Here is a 14,448-nt window from a genome sequence, read left to right as displayed (position 1 = left end):
TGGTGGACTCAATAAGGCAGACTCAATGTGTTAGTGATTCAGTATTAGAACAGTGTCATATTTCCCTTTACATTAAAAAATTCAAGAACTCCAAAGAGCTTTCATGTATATTAACGTTCAGAAATGTAAATATATCTGTTATTTTAAAATAGTGATAGTAAACCCATTAAATATTAATGGAAATTATATTTTACAGGGAAAAAATATAGTGAGAAGAGTGACATTGTTTTGCATTTTTGCAAATCTCATGAGGATCTGGCTTTCTAGGAGACAGCTAGATTCTCACCTGGTTCTGCATTCAATCTTTTGAGGTATATAGTTTTGTGTGAAGCATATAAAGATTTCCAACTTCTCAAAGACACATACATGGAAGAGAAATATTTTAATAATGCTTTTGAATAATTTTGGACATCCTTTGAAACGACACTAAACTCTGACAAGTAGCATTACTCACAGGTTCATTGTTAAATGGAATTTGGAGCCATGTCAGTGAACTTTCATACTCTTGCATTAAAATCCATCAGTCTGTCTTATACTTGGAATGGATCTCCAACCATGCATGATTTTATAACATCATGCTTGATCATTTGGAAAACACTTATCTGACTTGTTATGTAGATCCTCCAAATGATGACACATCTCAGTAGCCAATATTAAAGAATTCACATTTATTAACATCTACAGATGTTACCTCTTCAGAAAAATCTGTATATTATGTACATATGTATGTATAGTTTAACAACTGTCTTTTTTTCAAGTAAAAATAGTATTCTATGGGGAAAAAAATGGATAGGTCAGCTTGAAACTTAATCACATGAGTGCTTTTCCTCAACCATTAAACTTTGGTATACAGCAGAAGTGCTTTATGCAGGCTTCGCACTTTGTCAAACAGAATATTAAAAATACATGTTCTTTTTCAAGGATATTCTTAACTGAAGTTGGCTTTTTTTGCAGTTAAATTCATGATACTAAATTACTAAATTTAGTATGATCCTAAATTACTAGATATGAAGCATCTAGTAATGCTAATACAGTTGATGTTTCTGCCTTGGTTCCTACCAGACTTCAGGAGTTTTCCCCACCATTGCTTTTACTACATCACACAGTGAAAAATGTCAACACAGTGAGAAAGGCCAGTAACATTTTGGTATTATTATGAAAATGATCTTGACCTCATACAGTGCAGACCTCCTGGGGTTTGCAACTACTGCTTTGAGAATGGCAGCTTTGTGCCCTTCTCTGCCTCCATAATTCCAGTGGCTCTGGAGACTGGTCTGTTTCTCTAAGTGCTGTTCTAATGGCTATAATGTTATGTCTGTTGGGGGGCACTGTAGCTCTGAAGTTTAGTGCTTATGGAAAAGGGACGCACACCACAGCTAACTCAGATTGAATTATTTCCCGAAGCAATCACATGAAGGTTCATTTCAAACAGAATAGGGGTATGGTGTCAGAATGTGTGCGGGAGCACTGGAGTCATGGGGCTGGGTGTCAGAAGTCCAGGTCTGCGCTCTGTCCTGGCTGCAGCTCTGGAAGGATCACCTTCTTTCTCTGGACTTCAGAACTTTCACTCATAGGTGGAGTTTCTCTGTCTCTAAAAAAAAAAAAAAAGATGATTCTATCAATGTCTCTAGGATAGATGGACTGAAAGAAGAAATAAGGAAAAAAGGAATGAATGAACACAGGGTTTAAAGAATACGTTAGGGACAAAATTTCAGTACCTGAAGTTCTGCTAAAAAGGAGCAGGTCTGTCTTCTGATACAGCTCAGGCTTTGAATGATGCCTTTCAGAGTACTGGAGAGGAGGATGTCAAACAAGACAACGCCTGACGTTCCCTCCAAATCCAGGATTCTATGACTCTGTAATCCTCCTGGACAGACAGTGGGCATCTGCACTTTTACTGCCCATGTATGACATTTTATTCCCACATATCAGTCACACAAATTTTTTAACCTTATAAAGCTTGGAATTATTTCTTCATCATTCCCGTAACAAATTACACTTCACAGCACCTTTATTTGCTTATTTATTCCCATATGGTAGGAAGCTTTGGCTGTAAGAAAAAAAGGAAATAAATTTAGGAAAACTAAAGAAGGCTTCAAAAGTGACAATAAAAGTGTGAGATTTCTAGCCTTGTTTTCTCTCAGTGGTTCCCAAATGTTAGTCTGCATACAAATCTTCTGGAAGTTTGTTAAAGTGTGGTTCTTTACCCCTGTGGATTCTGGCCGATCAGTCCTATGGCTACTGAGGTGAGGCAACCCTGGCTGTACTCCACAGTCACCCATGGGGCTTGTTACAGATTTCTGAGCCACCATTTGACCCCCAGCGATTGATTAACAGGGTGTCAGGTGAGGCTAAAGCATCCTATAAGGGAGATCATAAACCCTCCCTGGACCATTTAGAAACACAACCAGAGGGAAGGGAACTATGCCATACCAGGGACTAGTTCCTGGCTGTGCAAGCCCACAGCGTAGAAAAAACTTCAGCCCTTGCACCAAATGCAGCAGGCTCCTGTGGCAAAGGCATCAGATGTCCCAAACCAATGCAAACATTCTTTCTGCATAGGGAGAAATCGAAGGTATGGAAAAGCAGATTCTGAGCTTGAACCAGAAGAAAGAAGACCTGGTGGTGGACTTGAAGGCTGCCATACTAAATCTTCACCAGCATTTACAGCAAAAACAGCAAGAATTAGAACAGGAAGTGCTGTCAGTCGGGGCATCCGAGGAGAATACAGGGGCTGAGAAGGATGCTTCTGAGTGGACGGTGGGTATGGCTGTAGTTAACAATGGTCCCACATTCCTCAAGAGCTTTAAATTGGTAGTATTTTTCATCTGGAAAACCTGCGGCCTCTATATTTATGGCCTATAGAAAAGGAATTTCTTCACGAGGAAATACTCTGCCTGAGATTATTCACGAGTGAATATTAATTCTCAGGGTGTGTCTGTGCTGGACTCGATCCAGAATTCTTATGCCCAAGTTACTTAAGGGGGTGCTTATGAAATCCTATGGATAGGTGGGTGGCAGCCACCCTTTGAAGTGTCTTCCTACCAAACTGTGAGCCCATTTCAAACTCAGAAATGGGCCCAGCACCTCTCAAAGCCCACTTTGAATCTACATCAGTGAATCGCATTCTTGAATTGTTTGATGAGGGGCCACAGAAGGCAATGCAAATGAAAGGGATCTAAGATTTGACCGAGTCATGATATTTGGCTGGATGAGTTGAGAGTTGCTAAACCCAGAGGCTACTTGTGTGGGTGGGCATCCTGGATAAAGAGAGTAAAAAATTAGCTACGTAAAAAAGCAGCCGGGCCGGGATCCTGATGAAGTTGAACAGCAACCCGGCTGAAAGTCTTTGTACTGTGCCTTTCAGTTGAACAGAACGAGTTCCATGTCCTTCCTGCCAGCACTCGAGGAAGAGGCAGAAGAGAGCTCTCTGAAGAGTGAAGTAAGGAAAATGATTTTCTCGTTCAAGTTTGGTAGAAGCGTAATCTCTAAAAGGTCAATGAGAAGATCTTAAAATGAATGGAAACATAAGGATTTTTCAAATTCGATGCCAGTATTTTGTAAGGGTGGTTGAAGTAGTTATCTTATGTTATTAATGTTTAAGTGCATATAAACCTACTTCAGGCCGGAGTGGGATAAATGTAATTCAGACACACTTGTTGGCAGAAGGGAGAAGATGAAGTTCTTTGTCATATCCTGAGTTCTGAGTACTTTCTCTGGAGTTTTGAGAGTTTGCTGTTTGGCTGGCACTCCTGGTGGCTTTATCTTTCCATATTTGAATTACTTTTGCAGTCAGACAGCACTGCCAAGGACACGGAGAACGGTGTTGGCAACTAACCCTACTATGTTACTACTCCTATCAGAACGGGTTGAATGAGACCTTTACCAGTTTCCTCATTATATCAATTTCCATTTCATACTTTAAGAACTAAAGCAGTAATGGGTCTGAGCCAAAGGGAAGAAAATTGCAGCAATTGACGGTTTTTAATGTCTCCTACGTAACGAGCAGACATTCTTCCTGCTCATTTTATAGATTGCTCAGTAGCTCCATGGTCACACGGAATAGCCTGTAGTCCTTCACCATATCACTGGGACACGTGGGGCTGAGTGGTCGGATGAGGAGTGCCCCGCAGACAGCTTTGTGATCTGATTCTACCTCTTCATAGCAGAGAAAATTTTGAAAATGAAAGAGGTGCTGGAGCCAAAATAAGAGTGCATTTCAGTATGATTCTAATTTGAGACCTGTATTTGCCTCTGAGCTGATATGTTTATAATCATTGTTTGTCTTTGACACCAGTCAAAAAAATACATGTTGTTAAAGAGCCTTTGAGATTACATTTACCAAGGCAGATGAAATTCCTAAAGTGCTGTTTTAAAGGTCCCCTTTGTAGGACATGAACTGACTGCCAACTTTAAGAATATTTTTTTGGCTTTAGGAAGAGCTACCACATTTGGACTCCTGTAATGTAGTTATCCAAATAAATCGATGATAAATAGTGGGGGAAGGGGAGGAGAGGGTGGAATTAAGGACTGCAATTATACTGCCTGGTAAGCTGAGTGTTACATAAAAGATACAAGGAGGATGCTGTTATGATGGTAGGAAATCACCTCCCTCTGCTAATCAATTGATTGCTGTGTTAGAGTGGAGATAAGAAAGCAGAGCCGTCTTCCGGGTTCCTGTCTTTACTCTGGAAACATGACAAGGACGTGGAGGAGGACAGGGCATCCTCATCCTCTGGAACAATCATTCAGGTAATGCTGTGCGGGTCACATTTCTTGGGGGTGGGGATGGGCAGGGATAGCAAGTCAAAGCAAAGACTTTCTTGTTTGAAAGAATGTTTCAGGAGGGAATCTATGTGGGTTGAAAATTTTTAAACTTCTTACCGCTACCTCTGGACAAAGCAAAGGCAGCCAAGTATTAGCTGCATTTCTTTTGTGCGCTCAGTGATAATGTCGTTGCTGAGTCCCTAAGTCATGTCCGACTCTTGCGACCCCGTGGACTGTAGCCCACTAGGCTCCTCTTCATGGGATTTTCCAGGCAAGAGTACTGGAGTGGGTTGCCATTTCTTCTCCAGGGAGTCTTCTGATCCAGGGATCAAACCCACGTCTCCTGTATTGGCAGGTGGATTCTTTACCACTGAGCCACTAGGGAAGCCTGTAAGTATTTACCTGAGGAAAACTCCCTAAGTGAAAATCCAAACTGAAAAAAAAAAAAAAAAAAAACAGTTAAAGGAGCAGCTAAAAGGTTGACCAATGTGGTTAAAGCGTTTAACATGCCTCTTTTTGGGGGAGCAGTTGAGGGTGAGAGTTCTCTTTTTGAACAAAGTAGTGTGGAAGATAAACTAATGAAATAAGTCTTTTTGCTCCTGCTTCTGCTTCATGGACTACGCTGAAGGCTTTGATTGTGTGGATCACAACAAACTGTGGAAAATTCTTAAAGAGATGCAAGTACCAGACCTTACCTGTCCCCTAAGAAATCTGTATGCAGGTCAAGTAGCAACAGTTAAAACTGAACATGGAACAATGGACTGGTTTAAAAAATTGGGAAAAGAGTATGTCAGGGCTGTATACTGTTATACTGCTTATTTAACTTATATGCAGAGTACATCATGTGAGATGTACTGGGTAATCACAAGCTGGAATCAAGATTGCTGGGAGAAATACCAACAACCTCACATATGGAGATGACACCACCCTAATGACAGAGCGTGAAGAGGAACTAAAGAGCCTCTTATTGAGGATGAAAGAGGAGAGTGAAAAAGCTGGCTTGAAACTCAACATGCGAAAAATTAAGATCTTGGCATCGATCCCATCGATTCATGGCAAGTAGAAGAGGATAAAGTAGAAGCAGTGACAGATTTTATTTTCTTGGGTTCCAAAATCACTGCAGATGGTGACTACAACCATGAAATTCAAATGTGCTTGCTCTTTGGAAGGAAGCTTTGACAAACCTAGAGAGAATATTTAAAAGCAGAGACATCACTTTGCTGACAAAAGGTTCTTATAGTCAAAGCTATGGTTTTTCCAGTTGTCATGTATAGATATGAGAGTTGGACTGTAAAAGCTGAGCATCAAAGAACTGATGCTTTCTAATCGTGGGGCTGGAGAAAACTCTTGAAGAGAGTCCTTTGGACAGCAAGGAGATCAAATCAATCAATGCTAAAGGAAATCAATCCTGAATATTTATTGGAAAGACTGCAGCTAAAGATGAATACTTTGGCCATGCAAAGAGCTGACTTAATGGAAAAGACCCTGATGCTGGGAAAGATTAAAGGCAAAAAGAGAAGGGAGCAGCAGAGGGTGAGATGGTTAGATAGCATCACCAACTCAATGGACATGAATTTGAGCAAACTAGAAAATATTGGAGGACAGAGAAGTCTGGTATGCTGCAGGCCATGGGGTCACTAAGAGTCAGACAGGACTTAGTGACATGAATGAATGTCATGTCACTAAGAGTCAGATATGAATGAATAACAACTTTTTGCTCCTTGTGAACTTATAAGCTTCTTCAGTCTCTCAAAACAGAGGGCAAATGCCCTCACATTAGAAAATCATTTCATGCTGATATGAAGACGATGTTTTTCCCTTGCTTCTAAAGGATCTCTGCATCATTATGAACCACACTTCCCCCCTTACCTGCCTCCTGACTAGGGCTGACCCTACCCAGCTCCCAGACCAGTCCTTTCTTTGATAGTTGGCATGGGGACACTTATGCCAGCATCTTCGATCTCTGCTTCTTGGTCATGTCCTTTCCTCTCTACCTCAGAAGTGTTCAGATTTCCCTTCCCTAACAAGTTCCTTCCCTCATTGCCCTATCCCTCCCAAAGCCCAGACCATCTCTTTAGAACTGCTCTGCCTCCACGGGTACCCTTCTCTCCATATCTGCCTAAGGACTTCCTTCCTGCTCATCCATAAAGTCACTTTTCAACTCCCACTGCCTCCAAGAACCCCCCTGTTCTTTCCCTTTGTTTTCCCATAGCATTCTGAACCTCAGTTATTATAATTTATCACAGTTTTATACATCGATCTGACACAGTTTCATGAGAAGCAGGAACTTTATCTTCTACATTTTCATGTCCTGTACTGGGCTGATTATGCTACTTTGTAATTTATTTGTTTCTTTTTGGCTGTGCTAGGTCTTCCTTGCTACCCAGGCTTTTCTCCACTTGCATGGAGCAGGGGCCGCTCTCTGTTAGTGGTGCCCTGGCTTCTCTTGTTGGAGAGCACAGGCTCTGGGCACCGGTCAGTAGTTGCAGCTTGCGGGCTCTAGAGCATAGGCTCAGTAATTGTGGCGTATGGGCTTAGTTGCTCCGCAGCTTGTGGGATCTTCCTAAATTGGGGATCAAACCTGTGTCTCCTACATTGGCGGGTTGACTCTTTACCACTCAGCCACCTGGAAAGCCCTCAATATGCTACTTTAATGTGTTGAATTTCTTGATCCTGCTTTCCAGATCAATTTCATGGTGCTTCCTCTTTCATTTATGGCTAAATGTCTTTAGTTGGTGCTCCTCTTTCTTGGCTCCATTTGTAATCGAGATTTTGCCCCTTACTATATTTATACTGCCATTGACTTCTGGATATTAATTTTCAGTTCAGTCACTCAGTTGTGTTCAACTCTGTGTGACCCCATGGACTGCAGTACACCAGGCTTCCCTGTCCATTACCAAATCCTGGAGCTTGCTCAAACTCATGTCCTCCGAGTCGGTGATGCCATCCAACCATCTCATCCTCTGTCGTCCCCTTCTCCTGCCTTCAGTCTTTCCCAGCTTCAGGGTCTTTTCCAATGAGTCAGTTTGTATCAGGTGGCCAAAGTATTGAAGTTTCAGCTTCAGCATCAGGCCTTCCAATGAGTGTTAAAGAGTTGATTTCCTTTAGGATTAACTGGTTTGATCCCCTTGGTGTCCAAGGAACTCGCAAGAGTCTTCTCCAACACCACAGTTCAAAAGCATCAATTCTTCAGCGCTCAATTTTCTTTATGGTCCAACTTTCACATGCATACATGACTATTGGAAAAACCATAGCTTTGACTAGATGGATCTTTGTTGTCAAAGTAATATCTCTGCTTTTTAATATGCTATCTAGGTTGGTCTTAGCTTTTCTTCCAAGGAGCAAGCATCTTTGAATTTCTTGGCTGCAGTTACCATCTGCAGTGATTTTGGAGCCCAAGAAAATAAAGTCTATCACTGTTTCCATTGTTTTCCCATCTATTTGCCATGAAGTGATGGGACTGGATGCCATGATATTTGTTTTTTGCATGTTGAAGTGCCCTTTTATTAGTCCTGATCCTTCTTGACCTCTAGCAGTAGCAACCTCTTCCTTCTTGAAATGCAGTGTTCCTCTGGCTTTATTAATTCTATACGTTCTCATCTCATCTGTCTGCAGCCCCTCTTCCAGCTCCTTCTCTTTACCCATCTCTGTCATAGCGGGCATTTCCCCCAGTGGTTTACCACCTTCTTTCTTTTCTGTTTTGTCTCATGGCAGTTTCTCCTCTCATAAGTTTTGTAGTCACCTCTATGCCACAGATTCCCAAATTAAATCTCTGGTCTTGATTTTTCCTGTAAATCTGTTCCACATTTCTACCATCCAAATACATTTCTCTTTTTGAATGTGTTTTCTTAAAACCATTTACCAACTTTTCTTCAAAGCTTACCCTGCCTCGTAATCTCTCAGTGTCTGTTAGTGATACAACTCTCTTATCAGTGTCTGAGACAGACTTCAGAGTCATTTCGGGCATCTCATTTGTCTGGCCTTTTATGGCTACTGCTCAAGTGATGTCCATTCAGTCTTTACATCCTTCTTCTCCCATTATTTTTGTCATTATCCTATTCCAGGCAATTATTAACTTCTTCCCTAGACTTTGAGAGGAGTCTTCTAAGTGGACTTGTAGCCTCCAATCATTTATACATCTTATACTTAACTGATGGATCTTCCTAAAGCAGTTCATGTTAAATTCAAGTCTTTCCTAGATTCTGATTTCTACTGAATAAAATGCAGTGTTCTTAGCCTGGCATTCCAGACTTTGCATGATCCCAGCTTACGTTCCCACTTTTATGTAAGTTTGACCTTTAGTTCTTGGTTCATACCTTTCTAATAGCAGTTACTGTTTTCAGTACATGGAGCTCTTAGGAATGACTAGGTGCTTTGTATGTGTCATCTTGTTTACTAATCACAGGAATGAGTGAGTGGGTTGTGTTGCCACTTTAAAGATGAAGCAGGTGAGGCTCAGAGAGTCCAGGTTAATTTGTCCAATATCACGCAGCTTGTAAGTAGAGCGGTCAAGATTGGTTGATTACAATATGCATACTTTTCCCACCACACTGGTCTTTTGTGTAAGTTTCATTTTCCCATTGTTTAACCTTGATTAACCTAGCAAGTGGATCAAAGTGTACATCCATTTAAAATGTGACATACATCATTAAACTGTCCTCTAGAAAGACAGTAATTTTATTTCTACCAGAATGCATGGAAATGCCTCTTTTCTGACCCCAAGTTAATATTGGATATTTTCAACCTTAGTTAAACATAGCCAGTGGATTAAATTGCATATATTCTAAGGATGTTGACTATAACTTCAGGTATGAATTGGCTTTCATGTTCTTTTTTTATGAATCATGTATCCAGGCCACTTGTCATTTTCTACATAGAAGTTGATGTGCTCCTAATTTATTTGTAAAACTAATTAATACATTAAAGATGTTAACAGTTTGGAAGATGTCATCTCAATCTGTTATTTCTCTTTTAACTTAGATTATGATGTCTTTTTGTGGCACATGTTATTTAGGTTGTTAATACTAACATTTTTTCCCTTTATTGTCAAGCTTTAAAAGTCCCTTCCCACTCTTAGAACGGAAACAGATTCGCTCATATTTCCTTCAATAATTTTTATGGTGTATCCTTTACATTTAAATATTAGATACAATTGGAATTCATTGTTAGCAGTGAGACAGAGATTTGGTTATGTTTTTCCTGAAGTGCCTGGATAAGATAGTTGTTCCCAAATTTTAAAGTTTCATCTTTCCTCCATTATTGGAAATAGGACTTTTATCACATAATCTTATTTAAGTTTAGTTCTCATAATAATTCATTTAAATACCCAATTCTTTGGATTTCTTATGTGTTCCTCATTAACCACAAAGCTTTGGAGATTTAAGTCTTCAAATAAAGATAAACTTGAAGAAGTTGATTTTTTTCCCCTAATGAGCAGACTTTTTTTTTCTCAATGTACCTGACTAGTCTAGACATTTTTGTAAGCAGGTGACTTGTAAACTGAGCAGGTGCAGAAAGGACTTGTAAGGCTTCAGGGCAGGAACTTTTCTGAACCTGATTCTTTTCTTTACAGGAGGCAGCTGGGAAAATAAGCACATGTGATAGTTCCATGGCACAGGTTCTTGAACCAGACCTGCTGAACACTGAGCGAGGCCCAGAATTTTCCCTGAGCCCCAACCAAACACCAGAGGTAGGTCCCTGCTGCTGATGAGCCATCTGCCCAAACCCCTGGACTAGCACCCAGAGGTGGCGGGCTCTCTGTGTTTTGCGATATTTTGTATTACCAAGCAAGAGGTCTTTGTGAACCTTAACACTTCCATGTGTGCTGCCACACTAGAGAACTGGAAGATTTTCCATCAGATATTTACATGGAGACTAAGCGTGGCACAGGGCAAGTAAAGACTTTTTCCTCACTCACCACGTGCCAGGATGAACCAGCCTTTCCAGTAGTATCCCCTTCTTTTCTCTGTAGATACAACTTATGGGGGTGACAGAAGTGGAGGAGAGCGAATGTTAATTATCTACCTATTACATTAGAGGCATTTGTGTTTGCTCTCTAATCCTCAGATTAAATAAGGTAGGTTAACATGTACCATGCATTTACAAAAGCAAAATCAAAATTCAGGGTGTAAAAGTACAGTTAGTAAATGGAGGAATAAGGAGGTAGACTCAGAATATTCCAGTCTGCCTTCCTAATTTGAATATTTAGTATTTAAAGATGTAAAACTGAGGCAGATTTGGCCTCACCAAATAAGCTGCCACCACACCATCCCAGCAGCATATTTAGTATTTGTGCAAATGCATTTAGGTCAGGCACTTTACCTAAATCTTCCCTCTTAGCACAGTAGGCAGCACATCAGTCTCATAACCTAAAGATCCTGAGTTCGAGCCTCAAAGAACAGCAGATCCTTCACTTTTGGGGCTTCCCAAGTGGCGCTAGTGGTAAAGAACCCGCCTGCCAATTCTGGAGTCATAAGAGATGCGGGTTTGATCCTTGGGTCCGGAAGATCCCCTGGAGGAGGAAATGACAACCCACTCCAGTGTTCTTGCCTGAAAAATCCTATGGACAGAAGAACCTGGTGGGCTACAGTCCATGGGATCACAAAGAGTCAGACACAACTGAAGTGACTTAGCATGCTAGGCACTTTAGCCAGGCAGTTTTGCATTTTATAAAAGGGGGTGGTGTGTGCAGATATTTGTAGAATTGATGGAAAAGTATTTAAAGGTTTGGTATTTTGCAATGAAATACTGCTACAGCCAGAAAACTCATTTGCATTTTAACTGGATCTTGGTACTCAAATCAGCGATGTGTTGTACAGAAATCAAGCACTGCCACATTCGTTGACTGAGAGGCTAACTTGAATGCCAGAATTATGTCAAAAATGTGGACTTGTAGACCCCAAGGCATAATGAAATCAGAGATTGAATCCTGGGTCTAGGATTGAATCCAGTGACCATAGGCAGTTTGAATAACTTCTCTAAGCCTCAGTTTCCTCATCTGTACACTGGGAATAATGGATTTGTGGCATAAAATATGAGATAGTCTTAGCACAGTAGCTTAGCTCTAGAACCCAGTAAAAGATTGGGTATTATTAATTTATATTTATGCTTTAGACTCTAGATGACATAATTCTCTAACAAGACATATTTGTGGTCATGTTTTTTTAGCCCTCCAAAATATACAGTTATAAAACTTTGATTAAAATAATTTCTGCTTTTAAAATGTGGGGTTATCATTTGAAGAAGATACTCAGCAGGCAGACTACTGTGGGAAAAAATGTAGACTCGGAATTAAAAGATCTTGGAACTGTGTGACCTTGGGCAAGTAATTTATGTCTGGGCCTGAGTTTCTCAGAAGCAATGTGGTGGGATGGGAGGGGTGTGAACTGATTAAACATTAAACACACTTGGATTTCTTTGGCTATAAAAAAGATGTGAACTGATTCCTGGCACGTTTCCCAGACCACCTTCAACTATTGAAATTCTACTGTTACAGATAATCTTTTTGTCTTCCATTACTTTTGGATTCTTTCCAAGTTCAAATAACTAGCAAATAAAACCAAGATTAGTACTCCAGCTTCCATATTTCCTCATTAATTCAGTGACTTAGTGGAGAAGGCACTGGCGACTCATTCCAGTACTCTTGCCCAGAAAATCCCATGAACGGAGGAGCCTGGTAGGCTGCAGTCCATGGGGTCGCTAAGAGTCAGACACGACTGAGCGACTTCACTTTCACTTTTCACTTTCATGCATTGGAGAAGGAAATGGCAACCCACTCCAGTGTTCTTGCCTGGAGAATCCCGGGGACAGGGGAGCCTGGTGGGCTGCCATCTATGGGGTCACACAGAGTCGGACACGACTGACGTGACTTAGCAGCAGCAGAGAAAACAAAGAAACTCAACTTCGTCGGTTTTTTTTTTTTTAACATCTGTGGCAGTTGTAGGTGCTCAAATAATGTTTTTGAGTAAATAGGGAAAGCAAATGGAAAATCTCTTATTGCAAATTAATTAATCAATCAATCACTGTTAACAGATTTTTATCTCAGGTGACAAAAAGGGGGATTGCAAAATCTTTGCCACTGAGATATAACAATATCTGAAAAATCTGAAAACTAGGAAGCAATCAGATGACTAGAAATTGATGTCTGACAGTAAACTCACATATGAGTTGCCTTTTTAAAGATCAGAATTAAAAAAGAAAATTGAAATGAGTGAATCTAAATGTGGATCCGACTGCGTATGAGCTATAGAGAAAACACGGTACTGGAAAGACTTCCTTAGGAAGATGATTCTTAAAGAAAACCCTGATTAAAGCAGGGGAGAAATAGCATTTTGGCAGAAAAGTCAGGCATCTGTGAAGTAAAGAGATGGTCAAGGGGAATGAGTACAACTCAGAGGACCCTTCTGTTGAACCAGCTCTTATAATCCTCATCAGAGTGTATGTGAAAACGAGTGGTATTTTCATATCCTGCATATTTTTGTTACCACTTACCAATTTTGTCTGTTTCTATTGTACTGAAAGTTCTGTGTTTAAACAAAATTCCATAAATATTAGGAAATAGGCAGGGTATATATTTGTGAGCAACTCCCATTTCTCAGTTGGCCAAAATTATGCCTTGTTAGATGCTGAGATGTAGTTAGCAAAGCCTTATATATTGAAAACATTGTCTTTTCCTCATAATCAGAATGAATAAAATGTTTATGTCATTGTTTAGTCGTTCAGTCATGTCCAACTCTTTTGCGACCCCATGGACTGTAGCTCGCCAGTATCCTCTGTCCACATTAACAGGTGGATTCTTTACCACTGAGCCACTTGGGAAGCCCTGAATAGATATCACTAATTTGGTAGAGCAAAACACAAATCCTTATTCCTAAAAATATTCCTCTAGAAAGGTCAATAATACTGTTTCAGTATTTTGGGAAAAGATGTGGGAAGCAAATATCTGTATTGGTTTATCTTTTGCCTCCAAGTTGGAAGTATCTATCACATAATCACCAGAATACTTAATTGGTACCTGGGAGAAATTTTTCTATGGGATTGATAAACAACCTGGTTGTTTGAATATAAAAAGAATACATCACACACATCCTGCCTTCTTTATACTATACTGTGAGTATCCATTCCTTAACACGGTAATATTTGAGTATCTAGAAGCTAAAAACTAACTTTAGAGAGTCAAGAATACGAGAAAAGTTTCCAAATTACCCCAATGAAGCTTATCACTTGACTCAAGCTATTTTTAATAGAAAAAGATAAGTAATAGCAGGGCGGAGGGAAAGCTAAAATATTTTTTAATCTTAACCACTTAAGATGTTAAGTTAAAAGTGTGAGGTATTAACGTATTTTCCTTGTGTCCCCACCAGTGTGTAAAGATCTCTTTTTTCTGTTTGAACAGAGGGCATAGCAATGTAAGCATTGCTTAATCATGTGTCACGCAACTTTAAACACTGGCCAATTCGCTGCAGTGTTTCAGACACACACACCCACATGCACACCCTCTCGCGCACACTCACCTGTCTCCTGGGACCCACCGTTTAATGAACCGTCAGCCTGTTTGCGTCCTCCGTGTCCAGGAACTCTGTGCCTGTGTTCATGCAGATTGGCTGCTTGGAAACCTGGGGCGCCAGGTCACGTGATTGTTGCTATGCCTGTGGAGGTGCCTTCTTCGTTTCTTTTTGTTTT

The 14,448-nt window shown here is 40.4% G+C and overlaps 1 protein-coding gene and 1 long non-coding RNA gene across 4 annotated transcripts in view; one reads left to right on the top strand and one right to left on the bottom strand.

Moving 5' to 3' along the window:
• SYNE2 (spectrin repeat containing, nuclear envelope 2) overlaps window positions 1–14,448 on the top strand; it is a 281,350-nt gene that overhangs the window by 161,963 nt on the left and 104,939 nt on the right. Inside the window, 4 exon segments of the mRNA XM_010846800.1 lie at window positions 2,563–2,760; window positions 3,368–3,442; window positions 4,642–4,752; window positions 10,340–10,456. Of these exon segments, the coding sequence (XP_010845102.1) occupies window positions 2,563–2,760; window positions 3,368–3,442; window positions 4,642–4,752; window positions 10,340–10,456 (501 nt within the window).
• On the bottom strand, window positions 8–14,422 carry LOC104993490. Of its 3 annotated transcripts, XR_825834.1 has the most exons (5): window positions 14,280–14,366; window positions 5,170–5,200; window positions 2,434–2,554; window positions 1,719–2,050; window positions 8–1,591 (listed from the first exon to the last, which is right to left on the bottom strand). It is a non-coding gene; the product is annotated as an uncharacterized LOC104993490 (long non-coding RNA). The 3 variants fall into 3 exon arrangements; XR_825833.1 differs by lacking the exon at window positions 2,434–2,554; XR_825835.1 differs by lacking the exons at window positions 2,434–2,554; window positions 5,170–5,200 and having other exon boundaries at window positions 14,280–14,422.

The sequence above is a fragment of the Bison bison genome, unplaced genomic scaffold (genome assembly GCF_000754665.1).
Source record: "Bison bison bison isolate TAMUID 2011002044 unplaced genomic scaffold, Bison_UMD1.0 scf7180017864239, whole genome shotgun sequence".
Lineage (NCBI taxonomy): Eukaryota > Metazoa > Chordata > Mammalia > Artiodactyla > Bovidae > Bison > Bison bison.
Note: the sequence above shows the minus strand (reverse complement) of the source record. Positions and strands in the feature narration are given on the sequence as shown.